The sequence below is a fragment of the Aythya marila genome (genome assembly GCF_965140915.1).
Source record: "Aythya marila genome assembly, chromosome: 22".
In the NCBI taxonomy this organism is placed as follows: Eukaryota; Metazoa; Chordata; class Aves; order Anseriformes; family Anatidae; genus Aythya; species Aythya marila.
The window spans coordinates 4,381,915-4,400,524 of NC_139063.1; the positions used below are offsets into that span (position 1 = coordinate 4,381,915).

The following is an 18,610-nucleotide window of genomic DNA, read 5'->3' on the forward strand; positions in this document are numbered from 1 at the left end:
TGATGCTCAACAGGATCTCACGTTTATTATTGAGAAGTGATTAATGGTGAAAAGAAAGGCAACGCCCATTCCTCATTGGCTTAACAAGAAACTGAAGAAACATATTCACTACACATTTTACAATATTTTTTTTTTGTCCAAAAATCATTTTCCTGTAAACAAAACCAGTTTTTTTTTTTTTTACCGCTGTTCTCAGCTCTCAAATCAAATTAACCCAGACTTAATCTGTAATCCGTATAATGCACAAGAACAGAACATCTCTTAGGACTCCTAGTACTTGACTTTCGAGTAACAAAGGGTCAGCGAAAAATGAACCACCTTCAAGACACAACCTCGTGGACAATTTCTGCTCAATTCTTCTTAGGCCAAAACCCCAACTTCCTCGTCGGATCCCTCCTCTTCCAGGCCGGGGGGGGTGGGGAGAAAAGAAAAAAGTTCCTCCACTTTCTGCGGTGGATGTCACAACTCGGTGTTCCAAGTGCAAATGCCAAAACCAGGGGAAGGAGGCGCGAGGGGGTGGAAGGAAGGGAAGCAGCGGGGTTTAAAAATTAGAGAAAAAAAGGCATATGCCACTTACGGACTTGAAAAATCCGAAAAAACATAGTAAAAAGACAAAAAACAAAGCGTATGCTCCAAAAATCACAACCAAAGCCAAAAGAAAGGGAACAGTTTTTTTTTTTTAAACCTATGCTCTACCTAGAAGGGATTTTTTTTTTAATTTTTATTATTATTTTAAGTCCTATGTCTTGTGAAATTCCAATACTTTTTTTTTTTTTTAAACTGCAAGTTTGTAAGAGTCACTTTGAAGTCAATGAAATTAAGAAAAAAAAAAGTCCTAATTCTCTCTGGGATATTTTTGCTCTTTCCTTCTCTCTCCGAGAGATAGCCGGGACGCAACCTCTGCTGCAGTCTCTGGGGGAGGAACGGTCTTTTACTTGACACGGCCTTGGCGTTCCTGCAAAAGCAAGAAGAAAAAAGGAAAAAAAGAAGACACCAGGTTAGCCGAGCAGCTCTTACAAAACCACCAGGGTTGAGTTTGATTCACTGGTTTCACACGGCAGCGTTTCAGCACACGGCAGGGACGTGTCTGGGGTGGGCGAGGTGAGCCTGAGACGTGCTGGTTGCTGGCAGGAGGCGCACGGGGCTCGGGGCCACCAGCTCAGCACCTGCCCCTTGAGGGATCCTCAACAGCAGAGCTCTGGGATTGCCCTGCGAGCTGAGGAGCGCTGTCTCTGCCTTTTTCCCCTGGTGTTTCACGGGCTGGAGGCTCTCCCAGCGCCTGCAGACACTGCCTGCATCCCTCCTCCAGCGCTGAACACACACAGACCCCATCCAAACACCTGCCCCGTGCCAGAGAGGCAGCACAGCACCAAATAGCCCAGACCCCAGGGTCACCGTGTCACCTGCTGGGCAGATGGCCCCGTGTCGCCGGCTCTGCTGGGCTGGAGCCAAGCCAAACCCAGCAGCCTTGCCCAGAAGCAGCTCTGACTATCCCAAGGATTAGGAGGTGCTGCCCAGCCCACCTTCAAAGCGCTGTTCCCAGGCACCACCTCCAAAAGGAAACCTGCCAACAGCTCACGGAGCCTCCTGGAAGCAGCACCTTGTGCCAGGAGCTGGCAGCACCAAGGAGGCTCCAGCTCCAGCTCCAGCTCCTCTGCGCTGGGTGCTGGGGCTGCTCCGTGCCCTGCTGCCCTCCCTGAGCACGGGGACAGCCAGCCCCACACAGCGCCATGCACAGGAGACCTGCCAGGGAGAGGGGCTGGACTTGAGCACACGCTCTCCAAGAATATTTGCACTGCATCAGTCGACTTCACTCGGTTCTGCTCCGGTACGGCTGCCTGAACCTCCTGCAGGTGCTAAAAGATGTCAGCACTCAACTGCAAAAATCCAAGTACCGTGGTGCTGAGCAGAACGGCTCCATTCGTGGCTGTCCCCATGGTGCCCGGAGGTGCCAGCCCCAGGCAGCCCCGAGGCCAGGGCACGCTGACAGCCTGGGACAGCTCTCCTCAGATAAACGGCCTCAAAAAGTCCGACTTCCCAGAGGCAGAGGACACCCCCTCGGAAGAGGCTCTGCCAGATGTCCCCAAGCCTCCAGGCTAGAGCAGGGACGTGCCCGAACAGCTCCGTTTCGGGGTGGATCACAGCACCGCTCCTCCTCAGCCTGGTGTTCCATTTCAAAGCCTCCTCCTGCTCAGCACCGACCCAGCACCGTGCAGAGCCACCACCTCCAGCAGCACCCAGAGTCTGGCCACGCACTGGACATGCACCAGGACAGGTGCCACAGGGTAGCAGCATCCACCACCAAGGGCACGGTGCCAGCGTCCACACCTTGGGCTCTGATCTCGTAGGACACCCTCAGGAGGAGATCCTCAAAAGCTTCCTGCTCTCCCTGGCTGCCTTCCTGCAGACCTGGGCTGTCACCTCGCTGATTTCAATAGGAGGAGCAGGAGAAGGACACCAGCACGGACACATCCCTGCCTCCCCGCAGCCGATCCGTCAGCGACCGGAGCGCAAAAGGGATCGGTGATGAGTGGGATCCGGCTGCTGTCGCTCACACAGCGCCACGGGGCTGGCAGGCACCAAGCTCTGGTTAAGCAGAAGCCCTCCGGCATCACCCTGCTCAATCCTTGTGACACATCACAGCAGTCCCAACGCCACCAGCCAGGTCCCGATGCCACCAGCCGAAGGAGCGAGCGGAGCAGGCTGAGGACAGCCCCCAGCCCTGCTGCGGGGAGCCAAAGCCAACAGAGGGCTCAGGAGCCTGCACCCAGAGCTGATGCTGCCAGGTGATAACCCCCAAACCCCACAGCCAAACACCGGCCCCGAGAGACCCACGCAGCTCCCCGAGCTCCTGCGTCTTGCCCCACACCTCCAGCAGCCCACAGCTCTCGCTGCAGCAGCACGGTGTTTGGTTCCCCAGCTCTCCTCTCGCACCCTGTCTGTGATCCTGGCGAGGTACCGTGATGCAGAGCAGGATTTCCAGGGCCCTGTCCCCGAGGCAGGCTGCTGGCTCAGCTCGGACGTGAGGACTCGCAGCTCTCTGCTGCCTCAGACCTGCCCAGCGCAGCCACGGACGAGGCTTCGCTTCTGTTGGGTTTATCTGCTCCACAGACAGCCCCGAGGCCTGGGTTACAAACCAAAGGTGAGGTTTTCCTGCTGTGGGCATTAGGAAGCCGTGAGAGCTACAGAGAGGAGCTGCACCCGAGCCTGCCTCACACCAGAACAGCGCCTGGCTTCCAGACACGGCTGTGCCTGCACCTCCTGGTCACCAGGAGGCAAGGGGAGACCTCCAAATAAAAGCAACTCCTTGCCAGAGCAGGAGAAGACCTGCTTTGCAGCTAAGAACCTGATGGAAAGCTAAGGGAGCAAAACCAACATCCACACAACCCCTAAAAGAAGAAACCAGCATCACTGGGAACGCACGGGCCAAGCAGGGACACCACGAGCAGGGCTGAGCGGGCTCCTGCTGGCTCTGAGGCGCAGGCAGCAGCCGCACAGATCCCATCGAGGTGCTGGGAAGGGCAGAAATCCACCTCGTCCTCCTGCAGGGCACCCTCACTGCTCCCCACCAGTACTGGGGTGGGAAGCCTGCCACCTTCCTGCAGTCGGTGGCTCTGGGCACAACAGCTCCTCTCGTTTCCAGCTCCAATTTCCCCATCGGGGCTCAGGGTGCTCGGCTCTGACCCATCTGCCACGCAGAAACCCTGTGGAGTGGGGAAGTAGCAGCACAGATGAAAGGAAGGGGAGCAGGTAACCAGGTAACGTCAAATTCAAGCAAACGGCATCCCACGGCACTTACAGAGGCTCCCTGAGCTCTGTGCCAAAGTTTTCACCTACACCAGGCACAATAAGGTGATTTTGGGTGTTTTAAACAAAAGTTGTGTTCCTCCCCATTTGGGTCCACAAGAAGCATGTTTCGTGACTTGGGTTCCTCTACAGTCACAGCTCACACAAGGAGGATCAGCACCAGAAAATGAGCACCCTGTGCCCCTTCAGAAGCGGCAGGGCTCCCACCTGGATGGTTCAAACCCTTCAATATCTCACTTTTTGTACCCTCTGTCACACCGTGCGAGTGTCACGGTAAAGACTGACTAACCCTGTGCAGAGAATCTGGGGAGCTTTGCTGAAATCTGTGGTTCAAAAGAGCCCTTAAAAAATAGGAAAGAGCGAATAATGAAGTGACCACGTTTCCTGATGCTACTGTTCCATCCCAGGTAATAAAACAGCAGCCGAGTGTGAAGAACTGGAGGGCCTTGGGACAAAACCCAGCTGAACGCCGCAGTGAATTCGGTCTGCGTGGCTGAGATAAAGCCGATGACGCAGGTGGGAACAAACACTGCCCTGACCCCACGGCGACGGGCTCCGAGCTGCCAGTAAGGATCAGAAGCAAGGCTTGGTTTGATCCGTAGCGCTCGGAAAACACCCCCAATCAGAGCAAACACGTCCAGAACAGACCTTATCGCCGGGCCTTGCTACAGCCTGAGCTGCTCCTGGGCCCCGAGCAGCGCCTGCTCCTCTCCACCTCCACGGGAGAACTGGAAAAGGGTTCAAAAAGGGCAGCAGGGACGAGCAAAAAAAGGGCAGGAGAGTTTCTACCTGCAGAGGCACCGGGCTGCAGCTCTCGCTCCTGGAGAAGAGACGGCCAAATGGGGTGGGAGAGCAGAGCAGGCACCAGCTGCACGCTGAGAGCTTTCAGCTTCTCCTCCTGCACGAGAACGAGGTGGCAGCTTCTTCCCAGAGCACCTCATTAAGCCGAGGAACTTGCTGCCACAGCGTCCTGAGGATGCTCAAAGAAGGCATCAAAACATGGGAAAAGGAAAGCCATCAGCTGGCAGAGACAAGGACACAACCCCTGAGCCCAGGAACTCCTGAGGTACAAGCTGCTAAAGGCAAGGGAGCCTTTGGAGATGGAGAAACACGTGCTCGTGCTGTCCTCACAGCCATTTGCTCCTGACCACCTTACTGCTGGCTGCACGCAGAGCTGACTACCTGGAAAAAGAGCAAGGAGGCTCGAGGAACACCTCCACACATCCAGCAGAGCCCCGGGTCAGCCACCTCGCAACCCCCGGTGAAGATGCTCGATTTCTCCGTGCCAAGTGAAGGCTGCAGGGCCGCACACAGCCGAGCCACCCGCAGCCTTCTGTGCCTGCTGCTTGAAGGGGAACACGCAGCACCACTCACCGGAGCAGTCTGAGATCTCAGCTCTTGCTTTTTTCCCTTTTTTTCCCTTAAGCTCACCAGGAGCACAGCACTCGCAGCAGCTGAACGCAAACTCAGGCTGGCTGACAGCAGCCTAAAGGTTGAGCGATGGTCGGGACTTCGTGGTGTCCTCATTATCATCACACAATTAGGAGTTCTCTGAAGGTTTTACAGGAGGTGACACCAAGTCACGAGTAACAGCTGGGAGGACAGAGCCTTCCCCATGCACATGGAACAGGAAGAAGTCCCACTGCTTTAGTGTCAGGACTAGAAACGAGACGAAGCTGCAGGTAGATCTCGTCTCAAGTCTTCTAAGCCAATATTGCACTGTAAGAACCACTCTGCTGTTAACCACAGGAGAAAACCCTCAGCATTGTCCTTTTAATAAAACGACTAATGGTATGGAACCAGTAACAGGCTCCATCTCCAAGCTCTTCCTAGAGAACAGCTTGCAAAACCCCAGAGCTCTCCTGTGAGCTGCTCAGAGGGCCGATCACACGAGGTGTGTGCCCAGTAAGCACCTCCTGCTGGGCAGCTCAGCACTGAAGGAGCTCTGAGGGGCTCTGCTCCAGCTGGGGAAGGCCAGAGGTTATCCCAGAGGTAAGAGCAGCCCTCCTGAGCAGAGCCTGCCTCGGACAACTCTGCCCCAGTACGAGCAGAGCAGCACTGGTTCACTCAGCACACACCACGAAGGAATTGATTTAGGAACCCATAAAGCCCCAGGACAGCCACAACCAGGTACAAACGGGAACATACAGGAAAATAAAAGGGCTCAAATAACTGCAACAGAAACAGTCGCACAGCACTCAACACAATGCCTCCTAGCTGAGCACCAGCCACATAACACAGAAGAGAAGTGGCTCCTTACAGGCAGAAGTGCTGCAGAATTACAATGTTCCCCCTAACTTGGTGCACGAAGCTGCTCTTGATGTCCTGCACTGCCACAATGCCCATGTATTGATGCACTTCAGCAGTTCTCCTAGGATCCTGGTCAGCTTTAGGTGATGTCTTGTGACCCTGCACCTCTGCACCAGGCAGCAGAGCAGAGCCATGCCCCGTGCATGGTGCTTGGCTTCAAACCCAGCTGCCTGTAGGGAGAAGCACCCGTTCATAAAATAACCTGAACCACAGGGCCTGGATCAGCAGCTGCTAACCTCGGTGCCAGCACCTTGCTCACAGCTCCTGAAGAAAGCCACCAGCACCGACATCCCCCATTCTCTCTCCTCGCAGCCCCAAACCTCCTCGCAGCTCCCAGGGAATCCGCCAGCCACACGCAGCCCGGCTCAGTCGCTGAGGGAGGCACCGAGTCTTGGTTTTCCAGCCCTTCTCTTGAAGTCATCACGCTCACAGTGCAGACACTTCACACGTTGGCAGGAGGATCAGGCCGGGGCATCCTGCAGCTCGGAGCTGGAAGGAGCGAGCAGCTGCTGGTGGCCTGCTGACCTGCAGACAGAGGCTCTCCATCTGATTACCAGTCCTCGATGGCTCCTCTCCCCACCTTCAGAAGCCACAAGCCGACTCTAACGAGATGCTGACGGAGTCGGGAGCTGGAGCAGGCTCCCTCGCTGCAGGGAAAGGGCTCCCTGCTGCTCCTGGGTCAGGGCAGGGGGAGCTGAGCCTTCCCCTCCCGTTTTCTGCTGCCCCTAAGCAAAGCAAAACGTAACTGAGCTCTGGGAGATCACTGCTAAGTGCCTCACAGTGCTGCCAGCAGGTATGGCTGTGGTGGTTTTGCCAGACCCAGTACAATGGCACACACAAAGCACTGCTGGTGGCAAACGGGGAGCAACGAGCTACGAGGGTATGCAGCAGGGGTGATGTTCATGCTACTGATGAACACAGACACACGTACAGGACTGGCAAGGCTGGGACTAAACTGGGGGAAAGGCGGCGTGTTACCGAGCAGCGGAGGGCACTCGGTGCCTGTCCTGGTAAAAACCAGCTAAAAAGGGTCAGGATCTGGAGCAGAAACAGCAAACAGCCTCGGGATCACTGGATAAAAGGGACCACAAGAGTGCAAGCAGCGTCCCCTTGCTGTCACAGCTGCCTGTGCCTGGATGTGCAGTGCCCACAAACCAAATCTGCTTCCCCTGCAGCCAGAAACGCTCTCCTGGGGAGATGGCAGAGCCAGACACAACACAGCATCAGCCAGGACAACCAGCAGGAGAGCAGTGCAGGTGCATGCTACAGGAAATAAACCCACTCCTCCCTGCCCTCAGAGCCTACAGATGAAGAACTGAAGAGCTCTGCAGGAGGCACCAGGAGGCGTTCCCTTTCCCAGGGGCTGGGGAGCTGCCTGCTGGTGTCAGGCACAGCCCCGCTCCGTGTCCCTGCACCCTACCTGCTGTGGGGGCAGAGCCACGTGCCCCTACTGGAACTCCTTCAGCGCAGAAAGCAGCACGTTTGGGGAAGCAGCAGCCTCACGGTTCTGTTTGGAGGGGCACAGCCTCAGCACAGATCCCGACCCCGCACCGCTCGCCCCGACTCAATGCCAACTGGCCAAGGGCAGCCGGCCGCCCCGCAGGGAGGGGCAGGGCGCTTTTCATGCAATTTCCCTCCCCAAATCCCTGAAACCCGCAAGGAAAGTCCCCCAGTCCTGGCAAGGGGATGAAAGACCCATGCTCAGCGCCGCTGGGAGCATGTTTTTTGGTTGTTTGTTCACCAAAGGTAAAGCCATCCTTACCGGGAAGGAGCTGCTGACCCCCCCACACAAACACTGCTTTCCAGAAGCCCTGCACTGCTCCAGCCAGGGTCACACCGGCAGTCGGCTTCATCCCTTGGGCACAAACACCTGAACCCTTTCAAAAATGGATTTAGTAGAGCAAAGCAAGACCTCAAAAGAAACCTGAGGGCAGAGGCGAGGACAAGAGCACGATTGCAGCGCCTCCAGCACCGCTGAACCTCCCCTCACCGGCCAGAGGGAGCAGCACCAACCCCCAGAGATATTTTTCATATGACTTCTGGGGACTATTTTGGGGAATTCTAGAGCAGCGACATCAGCAGGGAGCTGTAGCAAAGGATCCTGGAGGGTTCCCAGGCTTGCACAAGAGCTCGCCCATCTGCTCGGCCGGCGAGCACGGATCCAACTGCAAAGGTTTTGGCAAGCTGGGAGCCGAGTGCGACAACCCAGCCCAGCGGAGACATTTCAGCTCCAGGGAAGAGGAACGCAGGAATTACCGTGGCATCGCCACCCCAGGACTGGTGGTGGAGACAAAGAGCTCGTTGCAGTGGGATTTCCCCGACACAAAAGCAGCCTGACACACCACGGGCAGGGAGGCAGCGCCGCAGCCCCAGGAGCATTTTAACTTTCCACTGCCCCGGCTGCGCTCTCTGATTACTCTTCTTTTTCCAGGTGACTCGCTGAGGTGTCCCAACGCAGGCACAGCATGGGGCTGGGTTTTTTTTCTGGTTCTTTTTTTTTTTTTTTTTGCCAACCACAGCCCCGGGGTGCCTGTCAGCACCCACCCTGCAGCCGCTCCTCAGCGAGGGCGCACGGCAGCGGTCACAGAAACCCCAACCCTCCCCGGGGCCGCGGCACAGAGCCCTCCGAGAGGTCAAAACGCTGCAAGAAAAGCCCCGAAATGCTGCAAGAAAAGAGCCACTCACTTCCTCCGTGCCGGATGTCACAGGGCAGCGGCCCTCCGCATGCCCCATGGTGAGTCAGCAGCCGAAAGCAAACTTCACGAATTCCTCCTTGCCTCCTGCTCCTGGAGGAGGATTTGCAGCATTTCCATTTCCTAACGGCCACTTCTGCACTGGAGCAGCGCCGGCAGCACCGGGAGGGAGGTGCCCAACGCCCGCTGCTGTGGCCGCTTTGACCCCACCACGCGGGAGCACCCCAAAAAATCCGAGGATTGCTGGGGACAGGCTGCAAGGCCCAGCTGAGGAGACGGGCAGGGATGTTTTGCATTTTAAAGGAAACTGCCAAGTCCCTATTTTTAATATCTTACTCATTTTCAAGCCCTTGTAAGCTAGCAAACAGCAAGCCACGTGCCTGGCCCCTTTCCCCCTCTGTTCTCTTCCTTCTTCCCACCCCCTTGCATCTCCCCACGACAATTTTCTTTCCATCCCTGCCCAGATGCCGGGCAGGTGAGGACCCCACGTCCCGCAGCACCCTGCAATGCCCACCCCGCTCACAGCCTCAGCTGAGAAAGGAGAAAGAGAAAGGCTGGATGGAGAGCAAGCAATGCTCGGATGCGAGGTCACACAGCGCATCCAGGTCCTCACAGAGAGCAAGCTCAGGTGTGAAAGGAAGAAATCCTCCTCTCCCCCTGCCCTGCGGCTCCTTCCTCCCCTACAGATTTCCTTCAGGCACTGCAAATGCTTGAGGCTCCGAGATGGGACCACCTCTGGTGATGCTGCTTATGGGGACGATGCTCCAAGTAAATACAACAAGAAATGAAGGTGTTCACTGCCGTGGTGAGCAGCTGCAGCTCCCGACTCAGTTCTCCAGCTGCTGGTGGAAGATTCCCCAGCGCTGAAGGTGCAGAGCCCACCCGAGGGCTCAGCAGCCCTCCAGGAGCTGTGCTGGGGCTCAATTTTAATCACTGCTGTGATCAAATCCCAGCAGAGCCCCGCTGCAGAGCGGGTCAGCCGCAGGTGATTCTAACACGAGCGCACCCAGGCTCACCGCTCACTGAATTTCCTCCCAAATCAGAGTTGGGGAACAATTTCCAGCCCTCCCCGTGAACAAACAGGGGTGACAGCAGGCTTCGGGGTGGCAGACCCACATGGCAGGGCACGGCCACACTGTGCCAGTGCCAGCCGACCGGCCTCAGGTCCTACCCCTCGCTGCCAAAGGAACAGAACGACCCGCGCCGCCTCCACGGGAGAGGACGAGCGCTCACGGCCTTAAATTGCTGCAAGGGAGATTTAGGTTGGGCATTAGACAAAGCCTGCTGCCGGGAAGGATAATTAAGCGCGGGGCTGGATTGCCCGGGGAGGGCCAGGAGCTGCTGCAAGCGGAGGTTTTACGAGCGGTGGGGAACATCTGCCAAAGCCTCCACCGCCCCCAAAGCCCCCCCTGATCTCCCACTCTGCGCCATCCTGACCCCGGAGCTGATCACGGGGTGAAAACGGGTTTTGTGCGGAGTGTGGTGCTGCAAAGTCTGGGATCTGCAGGAGACCACCAGCAGGGCCAGCACGAGCCTCCTCACCCAGCTCTGCCAGGAGGCACCCAGCTCTGGCAGCACCCCTCTGCACCCCCTTGGCCAGCAGATTGCCTGTGCGAGCACACAGCCAGCCAAAAAGCCCCCCCAAAAAAACCCTGATCCCCAAAATTGCCCACACACCCCATGCCTTCAGGCCACAGACCCCATCCGCAGCACGGCAGCCCGCCTCCTGCCCCGCAGGACCCCGCCGGGCAGACCCAGGCGTTACCTTTTTGACATTTTCCTCCTCCTCCTGGCGTTTCTCATAGTGTGAGAAGTCATCGAAGATGGAGGTGGTGTGCTTGTAGGTGGCAATGATTTTCAACACCTGCTTAGCCTTTTCCAGAGGCACCTCCTGAGTGTCCCTGGAGTTGGTCACTGGTTTATTCTCGTTGTTCTCTAGGCGGATGTGCCGCAGCTGGCTGTTGGGAACGTCCTTCACAAAAATCCACCTGACATCAAAACGTCCCTTCCACTTGTCCTGGGACCACACCCCCGCGCACGTGTTGTAGTCCACAGCGGATTTCATCTCTGCTACCCCGCAGAAGTGACCGCTCCCGTTGACGCTGAACAGTAAGTAAACGGGGCCCTTCCCGTTCATGGAGCGGTAGGCGGCATCCAGTCTCTTGTTGCCGTGCTCCGTGCTGCACCAGATGTTGTATTTGATGGACCGGTGGATATCGTCCTCCGAGTAACTCTTGATGATGAACACCCGCCCGTGCTTGGGGTTCCAGTCGAAATCCTTGGGGTTGTAGTTGTTGATGGACCTCAGCTTCTCCAGGACCGGGTGAGGCTCCAACGGGGCGGACCCGGAGCCGGCCTGAGCCTGCCCCGCTCCTCCGCCACCTCCGCCGCCGCCGTCCGCCCCGTTTTGGCCGAAGCCGGTGCCGCGGTTGCGGGGGGCCACCCAGCGGGCGGGCTGCGCCCCCTGCTGCGGCACGGCCAGCGGGGTGGGCTGCGGCGGGGGCAGCGGCTGGGGCTGCTGCTGCTGCTGCCCGGCCGAAGCCTGCGCCACCACCGGCGGGCTGCCGCTCATCTGCTGCCCCACGGGCTGGGGGGACGCCTGGGGGGGCTGCTGAGCGATGGTGGGGACCAGAGCCTGCGAGGGGGCTTTGGGCACCGGCCCTTTGTTGTCCCAAGTCCCGATATCCATGTTGTGTTTGATGGGGGGCGGCGGGAGGCTGGAGCCCGCCAGCCCGTTCTTGGTCTTCAGCTTGGGCTGCTGCTTGGCCGGCTTGCTGGCGATGTCGGCCCAGGACGCGGGTTTCGGGGGAGCGATGGTGGCCGGGGGCAAGCTGCTGGAGGCCACGATGTTACTGGCCATGGAGCCGCTGCCGACGGCCGAGCCGACCACTTTGGGGACGTTGCTCGCCACCTCCGTGCTGCCCAGCTTGAGGGCGGCCATGCCCTGGTCGATGGCGTTCATGCCCGGAGCCTTGTTCAGGGTCTCGCTGGCGAAGGCGGACTGCCCGTCGATCATGGCTCCCCCCAGCGAGCTGGGGGCGTAGGCGTAGTTGCTGCTGTAGCCGGAGCTCTGAGTGGATTGTCCCTGAGAACTGTTGTTGCCCCAAGCCGAGAAGTCGATCCCGCTGGGGAAGAAGTTAAAGCCGTGCTGCCCCAGGAACGGGGTGCTGCCGAGGGCCCCCGGCTGCCCGAACATGGCATCGGGGAGGAAATGGGGCTCCCCGTTGCTCAGCTGTCCGTACGAGGTCAGGTAGGGCATGGGGGGGTCGCCCCCCGTGGACCAGGCAGCCTCGCCCAGGGAGTAGGAGAAGCCGATGGAGGGGCTGTAGTAGTTGGGCAGGTAGGAATCGGACATCGCAGTGTAGGCATTGTTCTGCAAAACAGAAAGCGAGCGCTGAGCGGTTAGGACCAGCAGAAGAAGCTTCCAGGGACCAGGACTAGAAGCTGTTTTGCCTTCCTGTGCCCAACCCTCCCTGCCCTGGGGCCGGGCAGGCAAACAGGCCCGGCCCCAAAGCACCTCCAGCAGCAGCTTTGCTGCCAGATGAAGCACAAAGGCTTCGCCAGCTCCTGGTGCCAGGAGAGCACACGGTGCTCCTCACACACGGTGCAGACTGCTCGCTGGGGCTGCCTCAGAGCTCCTGCTCGGGCTGTGAATGGAGCATCTTACCTAGCACAGTGTTATCTTCTGCTTCTCCTACCTGCTAGGGAAGAGGGATTTTCTCACCTGGGAACGTATGTGTCAGAGCTCGTTCTGTTTGATGCAGGGTTTGGGGGAAGGAGGCAGAGAAGTGGAATACACAGGGTGAAGGGCACTGCCAAAATCACAAATGTCCTCGCTGCTTCTAGCACAAGTCCCTTCCTCAAACTTACCACCCAGAACTGCTTTATCCCAACAACCCAACTGTTAAGAGTTCGAAATATTCCAAGAACTCGCAAACGAACCAGGATTTAATGCCTCATCTTTGGGATACCAGCTGCTCTGCTGCTGCAAGCACATCCTAAAAACACCTGGAGATGGGGAGTGATCAATAACATCTCATCCTCATGGCGTGGTGACCACGACAGCATGAGCAAGCAGGCTGCAGAGCAGGAAAAAAAAGCTGCTCTGTGCTCCAGTCTCCCTTTTAACATCCAAATAGCCTTTAGGTTATGAAAACAAGTGCTTAATTTTACAATTAGGAAACTCTCAGACATGACTAAGATTTGCTTCCACGAACAACATCTGTCATTTCGTATTCAAAGCCGGGTCCCCCCCGGGGAGCTGTTAAAGCCTCACTAATGGACATTATCAGCTGGTAATTTGAACCTGGGTGCAGACGGCCTGGTGCTACGCAGCCGCTCACATGCCAACTCGATGCAGATGAGATGAGAAGTTCAGTTCCCGTTTGAAAGCTTGGCTTGCAGCAGGCTCTACTCCATTTTTCGTTGAATCACATTTCCATGTGCCAAGCGGCTCCCCCAGGACTTCACGCCGTGCCCAAATCCACAGAGGCTCTCAAGATGGCTCGGACATCCTCCAGAAATAGCTTTGCCTCTGCGCCTTCCACGGGGTTGAATGGAAGCAACAGGTTTGGGGCTAACGGGGTCAGCCTCAGCTTCCCCCAGATCAATAGGAATTAAATTCCCCCTGTTTTCAGTGTTTGGGGTGGAACGGGGCTCTCAAGATCCCTGGTTACAATCCCTTAATTCAAATAGCAGAGACAAAGCTTGTTTCCCTGTGTAAAACTAAAAAACTTTCTGTGCTACTTCGCAGTGTGACTGCAGGGAAGCTCTGAGCCCGTCACTCCTGCCCGTCTGCCCAGACATTACCGACATTGACTCCCATCCCAGGCACAGTTTCAGTAATTGAGGAACTCAGTCCTGCTAACCCAAACCACCCAACGGTCTTGAGGGCTCCATCTGCCCAAAAATACGAACGGCAACACTGACTCTAAGGGGTGGTTTGCAAGGCAAATGAAGGAACTTCACAAATAATTACTATTTGGAACCAGCAAAGTGCCTTGCCCTCACCTAAAAGCTGCAGGCAGCGCAGAGCAGAGCTCAGCTCCTTCTCTGCAGGCTCCTCCTTCGGAGCCAGCCAAACACCCGGCCCCCTGTCACCTCCAAACATTTCCTCGTGTGCTGCCTGACGTTGAACTTGAAGGCAGCCCGCTGCAGCCCAGGCTGGAGCAGAGGAGTTAATGAACTCCTAATTAGCAGGTGAGAGCTGGCAGCTCGGTGTGTTTGCAACAGGCCCGCTGCTGCTCACTGCCTCGATTTCCACAGCCGTGCTTCGCCATCAAGCAGCACCTCGCTCTGCTGCGCTGCACTTGCACAACTGACACTGATTAGCATGCAAATAAAGCCTCATCAGCTTTTAATTCTCTCCGATGACTAAGACTTCACATACAGTTATTTCCTCAAATTCGCTATCCCTCTGCGTCTCCACCTCAGACCAGAGGCTGGGGCTTATTTACTGCTGCTGCTCAGCTTCTGGGGCTGGTTTTTGAAATGAAAAAGAGTCACTGACCGTGTACCTGAGCTCTGAAACGTGCAGCAACATCACGTCCCAGGCTGCCAGGCCAGCAACAAGCACCTGAAATAGCAGCTCTCCAATTAAAGGCCAGGAAACTTTACAGCGTGGTTACCTCGTGCTGCTGGAGAGGGCTCAGCCAGCAGAGCTCTTGTGCTGTGCTGCAGCAGTTGGCTGAATTTGATTCGTTTCTCAGTCTCAGCTCCCTTCCCACCTTCAGAAGAGGGGCGCTCACCTTCCTGCTTCTCTATCAGGAGCCTGGCTCGGCGGCTCAGCAGCTCTGGTCACCTCCAGACTCACCCCCAGGTTCTGGATTTTTATTATCAGGAGCCTCACGATACAGATGAGAGGTGACAAGAGGTGAAGAGCATCACAGCACAGTAAAAAAAAAAAAAAAAAAAAAGGAACCAACAACTTCAACTTACCCTAAAGTTTCAGTCAAAATCAACACAGCTGCTTTACCTCACTCCTGCTGAATTTCTAGGGCAACAGCTCTGGTTCAGCTCCTCGCTTTTAAAAAACAATTTTTCCAGTTTGTGACACAAAAAGAAACTTTCAGATAGGTACCAAGCACACAAAATGAAGTAAAATATTGTTTTGCTTCTAATATTGCAGTAACTGTCATGCTATTTAGGAAATTTAAATGAAACTATGATCTGCAGGAAACACTTCCACTTCCAGATGGAGGTTAAAGATTGGTGATGTTGGTCTTGGGGCCAAAAAACAAACAAACAAACAAAAAAAAAAACAACAAAAGACTATGACCATTAAGTGATAGGGCAAGGAAAATAGCTAATTTTAGTCAAGGCTTGAAAAAGTCACCCCGCTCTCTCACCCTACACAGTTCAGGCTCGTAACGTTTTAGGGAGCTGAACGCAGCGAGTTACCTTCACGGACAGGCTGAATGCTGAAGGGTACTGACAGGGAACTTGGCCTCAAGTTTTTAGAGGAACTAGGAAAATACCTGTTGAATATTTAACTGAGATAGAAACCTGCTCCTGCGTTCCAACAAAACATGTGGCACCTTTATCTGAAAAAAAAAATACACTGACTAGTAAATATGATTAAAAAAATACAGAAAGGGAGAACCGAGGCAGCTTATTTTCAGTAATCACAGCAGGAGAGGGAAAAGAAGCCAAGGGAACCAACTCAGGGCCCCGCTCTGCCTACAGATGTTTATCTGTAATGCCCACTGGTAACGTCTAATCAGCTGAACTCCATCTGCTGCGTGTCGCTCTCCTGCTCCGAAGACAGACCAGTTACCAACAGAGATAATCTGAAGGAACGAGGTAAGAGGGGAAGGATCGGGAAGGGCAACTCTCCGAAGCTGGTCACAGAGTCTGCAGCCCAACTCTAACTCGAGCTCTAACAAAGTCTTCACAGCCTTTATCACACGAAGGTTCCGCAGGCTTTTTTTTTGGTGAAAATTTGAGAGGGGGAAAAAAAAAACACAACCCTTGACGTGCATTTTCAGTTTACTTGGCAGAGATAAGAGCCCCGATAGTATCCTCCCAAAGCCTCCAGAGCACAGCAGCATTTTGTGAAGCAGTTTCACAATGCAGCAGAGTGCATCTGCTCGTAGGGGATAAAGAACCACACACAAGCAAGGAAACAAGGTCAAAACAGTAAAACTGAAAGATCAGAAACGCTAACTTGGAGACAGTTGGTCGCTACTGTTAAAAAGGAGCTGAATCCAACCCTAGGGGGTCCCCACACCCCAAAAGGTTGCTAACGGCTTTATTGCTCACCCACCGGGGGCTGTTTCTCTTTTTGCCTGGAGAGCTGCAGGTGTAAAAGCCACGTTTATCGGGAGAGCAGAATGCCCCGGGGACGGCAGACACGAGGATGCCAGCCCTGCCTCGGCAGCCAGGAGCAGCAGGAAACCACCGGGCTCCCGGCGCTTCCTGCCCGCTGCAGGTACTCTTACTCACCGGCCTGGCCTGGGGGCTCAAGTAGGGCTCAAAGTCGTCATCGTTTAAGCCATCCTTCTGGTGCACGGAGCCGTTTTGCACTGGGGGAGAGATTCGGGGCGTTACAGAGCTCTGCCACGGCCCCGCCGGGTGCTACGAGGCCGCCCTGCTGCCACAGCCCCTGCCCGAGAGCTTCCCCCAGCCCCACGCACAGAGCGCCTTCACGCTCCTGCAGCAGGCCAGCTTTTATTTCACTTATTTTATTTACTTAGCGGCCCTTCTCCCTTTCCCCGGCGGTTTTCCTCCTCCCCCAAACCCTTCAGCTCACGGCCACGCTGCCTGGGACTGTTTTAGCCGAGCACTTCCCACCCCCGAGCCCCAAGTTCCCCCGGAGTCACAAGCTCCCAACCGGACCCGGTGCCCCCCCCAGCATCCCCCTGTACCTCCCAGTATTCCCAGTACCCCCCCATAACCCCAGCACCATCAGATACCCCAAACCCCTCAGTATCCCCCAGCATTCCCATTACCCCCCCCGTTCCCCCCAGTGCCCCCCACACCCCCGGTACCCCCCCAGCGCTCCCAGTACCCCGTGGCCCCGTTCCCCCCCGGTTCTCCCCACACCCCCCAGTTCCCCCCACACCCCCGGTACCCCCCCGGCGCCCCCCTCACCTTTATTCCCCTGCCCTTTGGGTCTCTGCGGGAGAGAAGAGCGCGGCGGTGAGCGGGGCAGGCCCAGGCCGCGGGGAGGCCGCCGCTAGGCCCCACCGGGCCGCGGCCTGCAAAAAGGGGGGGGTCGGGAAAGGGGGCGTGTGGGGAGATGGGGGGGGGGTCGGCGAGGCCCCTACCTGCTCCAGGAGGCTGCTGGCCGACATGGCGGCTCCGCGGCGGGGCTGCGGGCGGGGCGGGGCGGGGCAGCGGCGGCTTTGTCCGGGAGCGGGGCTCGGGGCGCGGCCGCCTTTGGAGGACTCCGGGCCGGCGGCGGCGGCGGCGGAAGGGGGCTGCTGGGGGGGCGACGCTCTAGGCGAGCGGCCCCCTCCTCGCCTCCCCCCCCTCCTCCTCCTCCTCCTCCTCCCTCCCTGCCCCTCTGGCCTCTGCTTCCGGTCCGCGTCTCTATGGCCCCGGGCCCGCCGCGCTCGCGCCCACACACGCGCGCGCGCGCTCCCCCCCCCCCACCCCTTTCAACCCGGCGTCACGCGGCACCGCGCGCGCGCGCGCAGGCACAATGGCGGGAGGGAGGGAGGGGGGGGGGGCGTGGTGCATGCCGGGCCGGCGGAGGACCGCAGGGCGGGAGGGCCCCCAGCGCCCCCTGGTGGGAGGGGGGAGTTCTTAAAGGGCCACGCGCCCTTTAAGGTTTTTTTTTTTTTTTTGGGTGAAAAAAGGCGAGTTTTAGGCTCGGCTCGCCCACCTCCCCCACGACAGCTCGCCGCTGTTTTGGCTCGTTGCGCCTAGGGGTGTGGGGGGCGTCCCCACTGTGATGCCCTCCCCGTGTTCCCCATAGGGCGCAATGGGGCCGGGGGCCCCATGGGGCTGGGGGCTGTGGGACGAGGCCCTGAGGGGCTGTGGGGTTGTGGGGTAGGGCTGGGGGCTGCACGAGGCCGGCAGAGCCCCCACAGGCTCAGTGCTTGCACCCAAGGGGAGCATAGTGTGGGCACACAGGCCCTAACCCCCAAAACAACCCCAAAACCAACCCCAACGCCCAAACCAGCCCCCAAAACACCCCAAAACCAACCCAAAAAACAGTCCCAAAAACACCCCAAAAACAGCCCAAAAAAAGCCCCCAAAGCACCCCCAAAACAGCCCCAAAACCAACCCCAACCCCCAAAACAGCCCCCAAAACACCCCAAAAGCAGCTCCAAAAACAACCCCAACCCCAAAACTACCCCAAAACCAGCTCCGAAACCACCCCAAAAACAGCCCCCAAAACAGCCTCAACCCTCAAAACAGCCCCCACAACACCCCAAAACTATCCCCCAAAACACCCCAAAACCAGCCCCCCAAAATAACTCCAACCCCAAAACCAGCCCCCAAACCACCCCAATGGTTCTCGAGGTTCAGCCCCCAGCCCCCGTGTTTTTGGGGTGTCAGCTGGGGCAGGGGGGGGCCCTGGTAGGTCGGGGAGCCCCACCAGGCCCATGGGGGAAAGGTGCAGCCGCCAGGGCCAGGCCACAGAGCCGGGGTGGCTGCCCCAAAACCCATCCCTGTCCCACCCCAGCCCAGGCCCAGCTCCTGGGGGGGGCTCTGACAAAAAGCGGGGTCCCCACACTGCCCCTCACCCCCCAGGAAGAAACCATTCAAGCCCGGTCCGATTTTTTTTTTCCTTTTAATGCAAAAAATAGCCAAACACATCTGCCGTCCCCCTGCCCACCCCCCTCCCCAGG

General features: G+C 57.2%; 1 protein-coding gene and 1 long non-coding RNA gene across 3 annotated transcripts; both read right to left on the minus strand.

Annotated features, from left to right (window-relative positions):
* On the minus strand, window positions 1-17,285 carry YTHDF2 (YTH N6-methyladenosine RNA binding protein F2). 2 transcript variants are annotated; one of them, XM_082777415.1, is made up of 5 exons: window positions 17,078-17,285; window positions 16,902-16,926; window positions 16,254-16,333; window positions 10,576-12,183; window positions 1-955 (listed from the first exon to the last, which is right to left on the minus strand). In XM_082777415.1, exons 1-5 carry the CDS (start codon window positions 17,102-17,104, stop codon window positions 932-934), a joined length of 1,764 nt encoding a protein of 587 aa, XP_082633541.1. In that variant the 5' UTR covers window positions 17,105-17,285; the 3' UTR covers window positions 1-931. The 2 variants fall into 2 exon arrangements, with proteins under 2 accessions (XP_082633541.1, XP_082633542.1); XM_082777416.1 differs by lacking the exons at window positions 16,254-16,333; window positions 16,902-16,926; window positions 17,078-17,285 and adding an exon at window positions 14,438-14,583.
* Window positions 14,614-16,247, minus strand: LOC309886490. The gene is made up of 3 exons (XR_014318940.1): window positions 16,075-16,247; window positions 15,287-15,352; window positions 14,614-14,653 (listed from the first exon to the last, which is right to left on the minus strand). It is a non-coding gene; the product is annotated as an uncharacterized lncRNA (long non-coding RNA).
* Window positions 17,286-18,610: the final 1,325 nt, after the last annotated feature.

Excerpts from the sequence above, each read along its gene's own strand:
- YTHDF2 (XM_082777415.1), bottom strand. The coding sequence starts at position 17,104 with ATGTCGGCCAGCAGCCTCCTGGAGCAG. Across the intron at positions 16,334-16,901 it reads CAAAGGGCAGGGGAATAAAG|TGCAAAACGGCTCCGTGCAC; the intron begins GTGAGGGGGGCG and ends TCTCTCCCCCAG. Across the intron at positions 956-10,575 it reads AGGAGGAAAATGTCAAAAAG|GAACGCCAAGGCCGTGTCAA; the intron begins GTAACGCCTGGG and ends TTGCTTTTGCAG.